The sequence below is a fragment of the Corticium candelabrum genome, chromosome 21, assembly GCF_963422355.1.
Source record: "Corticium candelabrum chromosome 21, ooCorCand1.1, whole genome shotgun sequence".
NCBI classification, from domain to species: Eukaryota; Metazoa; Porifera; class Homoscleromorpha; order Homosclerophorida; family Plakinidae; genus Corticium; species Corticium candelabrum.
In genome coordinates this window covers 4,475,312-4,481,650 of record NC_085105.1, presented here as the reverse complement: position 1 = coordinate 4,481,650, position 6,339 = coordinate 4,475,312, and the positions used below count along the sequence as shown (strand labels likewise).

Sequence of the window (6,339 nt, the reverse complement as noted above, 5' to 3'; positions counted from 1 at the left end):
TATTCATCTTCAGATGACTGGTCAGATTCATCTAGTGTAGTCAGTAAAGTCTTCAAGCTGATAAAAACATTTGAAGTCACAACTGTCCTGTAAGGGTACAGGATCTTATATTTACTCAGCCGTTCTTCTAGGTTCTTGATCTTCATTACTCTCATCATCTGTTTCAGAACCTGATGAACAATTCACAGAGGGACATGGAGAGCTGCATCAGTGGACAACAGTCATAAGATTACACTATGTGTACTATATCTACAGATACATGCACAAATAGACGTGCAAATTCAACTGTCGTACTTTGCAGAGTTTACTGGACTAAGTGTAGATGGAAACAGAGGTCTTCTTGAACTGAGTTTGCCTGACCGTACAGGAGTAGAAATCATTTCTTCTACGTGTCTGACAGATGTGTCTAAATCACGAAGATCTGTACAAGACAGTAGACGTGTATGTTTGTAGACCTTCTCTATTCTCAGTAATCTACTAGCTAGCCTACCTGCAGCTATCAAACAGTCAGACTGGTCTGTACGTTCTCTAGAATGGGAAGCTATAGTCTCCAATGTTGCTGAATCGTCACCTAGATTGAAGAATAGAGTCATATCGGTGTTGAGAATAGTGCGTCGATCGAAGTGCTGTGGCTGAACTTTCCAATCGCATTAGGCTCCGGTAGAAAAGTGGACAATGGCTGACAGCTGAAAAAGCGTAAGCTTTGACTGTTATTCGTGAATTGATACAGAAGTACCAAGCAAGCTAACCTGCAGTTGAGTACGCGCCTCAAAAGAAATTCGGCAAGCGAGTTGAAACTGGGCAAGCGTAGGCGATCTCTCAAAGCGAGGAGTCTGTCGTAAGTAGATCGTTCCAGTCTTACTACTTTGCATTCTGTGTCTAGTTGTATTTTCCGACGACCAGCCCCTCGTCTTGCACCTCCGTGCTTCCCTGCACTACGCTGGCTTCTTGCGGATGTAGTCGACATTACAATAGACGTATACTTCCGGTCACGTGCAGGATTTATCCGACGCTCACACATGCATATACGAATGCAAAAACAGATAAATTCAGCTTTTTAACCTCTACCTGCTATATTTAAAGCGTTCCGTCTTTGCAGAGTCTACAAAGATAATGTTGTATTTGGTACGGCTACTCAAACTGTGAACTGCAAAGAGTTCGCATCTTCGTTTTTTGTGAGAATACAGAAAATGTACTACCTTATTATAATATTTAAGCTTTGTCTTTTAAAGGTTGCTTATTTCGATGAACTTGAAAAATGTATATATATGTATTATATATTTTTTAATATATGTAATTATATTTTATAACAAACTACTAACAGACAAAACCGGCAAATCCCAAGCAATTACATCAGCATCTAACATTAATCTACTTTGTATCATACGAGCATTAAATTTCCACAAATTAACAGACAATTGTTGCATTAAATTAGAATTCGCTTGTGTAAAAGGAATACTAGTCGCAGTCACTACTTTAGACGCAGTAGTTTTAATAGTATGCAGACTAGCAAAAGTCCAACAACCATATGTTTCCACTGCTAGTGGGAAGAACAAGGCACCACTGTCAGCGACTGCTTCTTCGTACTTGAGACCTTTTTCAAGTTCACCTGCTGCTGCAGCTGAACCGGCAGAATTTGCACTGTTGGCAACAAATTTCAATTGGACTGTGTTACGGATGGTAAGGTCAAAATAGGCAGGACGTCCAAACAGAAAGTTGGGATGGTAAACATCACCAGAGCGATTGTTATTCTGTGACGAAAATCTCTGTCCTAATAAAGTCCCTTTGTCATCTATCAACAGCGCATTATAGATGGTGTCCCTCAAAGCATTGTGACGTTTTGATCTCAACGAGTCTTACGACAGCCGAGAAGATGATCACCAAATTTGTCAATCAATTGGCCACATGGGCAGCGTACAGCGTTTGGATGAGACGGAAAAAGAGGAATACCCAGCCGAAGTCGTAGAGCAACAGTGAACTCATGCCTGGACATAGCAAGCCCGAGATTTGGGTTGGGAATGGCTGTGAGCCATGCCCCTGCATGTGGTTCAGATATATATACATATATATATATATATATATATATATATATATATATATATATATATATATATATGTATGTATACATATATACATATATACATATATATATATATATACATATATATACATATATATTATATATACATTAAATATCTTCTTCTTCTATGCAAACTACCCCAAACTACCCTACCCACCCAGTCCCTAAACATAACTACATTACAGTAACAGGAAAATCCCACAAGTCATCAAAGTTCAGGTTCATAGTAGCTTGGCATTATACTGTCACAGTCTCACGGACAACTGTTCCATCAAATTTGAGTATGTCTGAGAGAAAGGTATGCTGTTCATTGATGAAGCTTTTGAGGCTATGGTCTTCAGCGTCTCTAGACTTGAGGGAGACCAGTGTCCTAAAGTTTCTACAATGAGCGGGGAGAAATGACCACCTGCTTGAGTAACCACCCTGTCGTTCTTTTCGTCTTTCTCTATTTCACCAGCTTCTGCTGCGGCACCTGATTTTATGGCTGCCTTGGAGACATAGGATGGTTGAATAGAATTCCTCACTGACACATCAAAGAATGCGGGACGGCCCTCCAGGAAATCTGGGTGAAACACATCGCCACGTCGATTATTGCTTTCCCCTCCGCACTTTTGTTCCCGTTTGGAATCTCTGTTATCAACAAGCAGTGCATGCCAGATAACCTCGCTGATTGCATTATGGCGTTTTATGCGAAGAGATCCATGCCCACAGGCAAGGACATGGTCACCAAAACAATCCATGACATGTCCGCATGGACATCTTGCTGCTTGTTGACTGTCCGGAAAGATAGAGATTCCAAGCCAGTATCTACATGCTAAAATATATTCATGTCGGAGCATGGCCAGGCCGAGCTTTGGGTTAGGGGTTGGTTGCCCTTAACCACGCTCCTGCATGAGGTGTAGAGATGGTATTAATACGTGCTTGATCCCGAAGACTGAAACCCTCTTTCAGATTTGACAACAGATGAAAATCAATTCTTGATTGGATTTGACGTTGTGAAGCATTTGTGAGATTGGGTGGGATCGTGTCACTTCCAAGATACTTGGGCAATATGCTCCTAGCGTGCTTCTCACCTGGAATGCAGACATAAGGACTGTTGGTGATGTCATCTAAGTCAGTTGTATTACACACACACACACACACACACACACACACACACACACACACACACACACACACACACACACACACACACACACACACACACACACACACACACACACACACACACACACACACACACGCACGCACACACACACACACACACACACACACACACACACGAGCTCCAATGCCCGGCTTCGCCCAGGTAATAGTTTAATCACACAAATTATTGATTTGCAGACACTGTTTGCTACTAATGACAGACAGACAGGACAGACAGGACAGACAGACAGACAGGTCGCCTTTATAATAAGGTAGAGAGTATAGCATAAAGTATCTAAAAATACGTTTGATGGTTGGAGAGGGAGAGGGAGTGTAGGCAGGTCACGTACAGTTTGTATAGAGAACCGTTTACTTCCGTGGTGAAAGAGCTTTTACCGTTTAGTAGCAGCCAGACAGAATTCTTATTCATAGTTATATCCGGTTCAATTGCCGTTTCCAAAAATCCCGTTGATTGGATTAGCGATTGGTTGAAGTCATTTCGACTTGGACGTTGCTGCCATTGCGAGGAACAGGGGTGTCGAACTTGGCATCTATTCGACACGTGTCCAGTTTAAAAAATCCCGTTGATTGGATTATTACCCGAGGCCCGGATTTCCGGGTGGAGGGTATAGTCGTCGTTCGATGACCCAACGGCCGTACGACCCAACTACCGTATATATAGTTGGTTAGCGGAGATGCAAATGAAGCTATTCCGACCAATAGACGAGAAGTGGTGTCATTACTGACCAATAGACGAACGTGATGTCATCATGAGGCTCCACCTCGCTTTGTTCGGTAGCTGCTAGCGAGAATTCGGCCATCGGGAGTCCGTCCTGTACATAGTGTTTAGTTCTTTGCTTTAAGGGTTTAGCACATACATTTTTACGTGTATGTTTTCCCAGCAACAACCAGGGCGAGGTGTGTAGCTGTACCTGACTTGTAACATTTTGCTTGTTCCACAGTGTTTCTGCATAGTGGTTGTGCCAGCTTGAATTTTGGGTGTGCGTGGCTGAGCGGTCGTGGTGTTGTTGCAACGATCACTAGTGTCGTCTTCAACAGAAATTTGGCATTTGACGGGAATTTGCGAAGGAGAACGTGCATTGTCCATGACAGCGTCTGTTTGTCGGACAAAGCGGCTCGGCCGACCTGTAAGTACGCTAGTGCGTCTCTATTCATTTCTGTTTTACGGTATCCAAAGTCAGAGCGAACAGACGCCTAGCTAATCTACATGTGCACGTGCATGTTTTCCCGCATTGATGTTTTGTTTTGGCTCTGGGGTCACCTCATTACAACAGTAGGCGACGTCTAGCTAGAGAAGCCGCACAAACAACAAGATGCCTAGAGAAGCTGCACAAAGAACGAGACTTTTACATTCTTGTGAGCTGGAAAATCGGTGGTGAGCTGCTTGTTTGGTCTCCATTTGTAACCTAGGTTTCCCACCAACAAACAGAACAATGATCACGCCCGTTACTTCATCACGTAAGGCGAAGATTGCCAGCCGGCCTAGCGTCGAGGCTCTCCGACTTGTAACATTTGGCTTGTTCCATCATTTGGAAACAACTACATTTGTAACATGCATTTAGAAACAACGCCTAGCTAATCTAGCTGCATTTGTAACGTTCCCACATCTAATTTTGTTTTGGCTCTGGTACCTATGCCACGCCTAAAACCGGCCATAGTTACGACCTCAAAAGCTGCACAAACAATTACCTGCACAAAGAACCGACGAGCGAAGGCTGTAAAAATAGAAGCGAGGTCCTACGGGACGTTGGCTGACGGACTGCGTAGCTACCCGTTGTACACGTTAGCAGCCAGTCACGTGACTTACCTCAAGGTCTACCTTTGCCATTTCAATAATGTTTCTTATTTATTACCCACATCATACCATTCTGTCATACGATTTTGTCATAGCGCGACTAATTTACCTTCAAGGTGCATACCGGCCGAGGGTTTGCACTTCAAGTGCTTCTTCATTGATCCCGTTGAAGCCGTTTCGACAGTCCCGTTGCGGAGAACAGGTGTATCGAACCTGGCATCTATAATTTCGACGTGAATTCCGTATCGTGCAAGTCACGAGCAATACTTACCCGGATAATCCGTTGCCCGTATATAACGAATGCCGACTCTCGCCATTTCGACAGTCCCGTTGAACGTCGTCTCTTTGAAGACGTTGCTGGCGTTTCGGGGAACAGATGCATTAAACACGGCAGCTCTTCGACGGTAGTAGACTGGCAAACAAATGTAGGCGTATTTTTCAAGACCCGGATATCAGCAAAAATATTTTCCATTTCCCAGCGTCGCCCGCAATAAACGACACGCTCAGCGCGTACGGGCAGTCTAAATTCGAAGGAGATACAATGCGCCGTTCCAGAGATATTCGCGCGCGAGCGGAAGCGAGTGAGATAGCGTTGTCGTGGGAGAAGTCAGGAAGATGCATGCCCACAGTCTCACTGTCGACCGGAATGAATTCGGCGTGCGCGAGCCAAATTCGGCTGAGATCAGACTCGCCGTTTTTAGAAACGCTCCAACAAACGGACAGACAGACACCTCTGCTTTATATATATAGACGAGCTCCAATGCCCGGCTTTGCCCGGGTAATAAATTAATCACACAAATTATTGATTTGCAGACACTGATTGCTATTAAGACAACGTAATTATCAGCAGTGTGAACCATCGTCTAGAGACATCGTCACTTCTCTCCGCTGCAGGGAGTGTATACAGTCCGATGTCAGGAACGGGCTTTTTAAATTCGGTGGAGATACCGTCCGATGTCCCGTTGAATGTCGTCAGAAAGACAAATGAAGTCACGTGCAGTTAGTTAGTAATCGCTTCCCCGTCTAAATCTAGACGAAGTCACGGCTCATCTGATCTTGCCCTTTCGATGTCGTCGGCAAGAAACGACACGATCGGCGCCTACCGTCCGACGTCAGGAACGGGCAGTCTAAATTCGCAAGATACTGTAGTGTAAAGATAGGTCTGTGGACACGTCACGTATCTTAGTTGCGAGGTCCCGGATGTGCTGAATGAATTTTGCTCTTCGTTGCTCTTCGCGCTTGTTTCGGCAAGAAACGACACAATCGGCGCCTATTATCCGACGTCAGGAACGGTCGT

General features: G+C 44.2%; 1 protein-coding gene across 1 annotated transcript in view; it reads right to left on the bottom strand.

The window, feature by feature from the left end:
* Nucleotides 1–1,151, bottom strand: part of LOC134196383 (uncharacterized) — a 1,609-nt gene extending 458 nt beyond the window's left edge. Inside the window, exons 1-4 of the mRNA XM_062665494.1 lie at nucleotides 491–1,151; nucleotides 295–421; nucleotides 116–202; nucleotides 1–57 (exon numbers count right to left, since the gene is read on the bottom strand). The exon at nucleotides 1–57 is cut by the window's left edge and continues 12 nt beyond it. Of these exons, the coding sequence (XP_062521478.1) occupies nucleotides 1–57; nucleotides 116–202; nucleotides 295–421; nucleotides 491–593 (374 nt within the window). The 5' untranslated portion in view covers nucleotides 594–1,151. The remainder of the gene's footprint in view (nucleotides 58–115; nucleotides 203–294; nucleotides 422–490) is intronic.
* Between the last annotated feature and the right edge of the window lie 5,188 nt (nucleotides 1,152–6,339).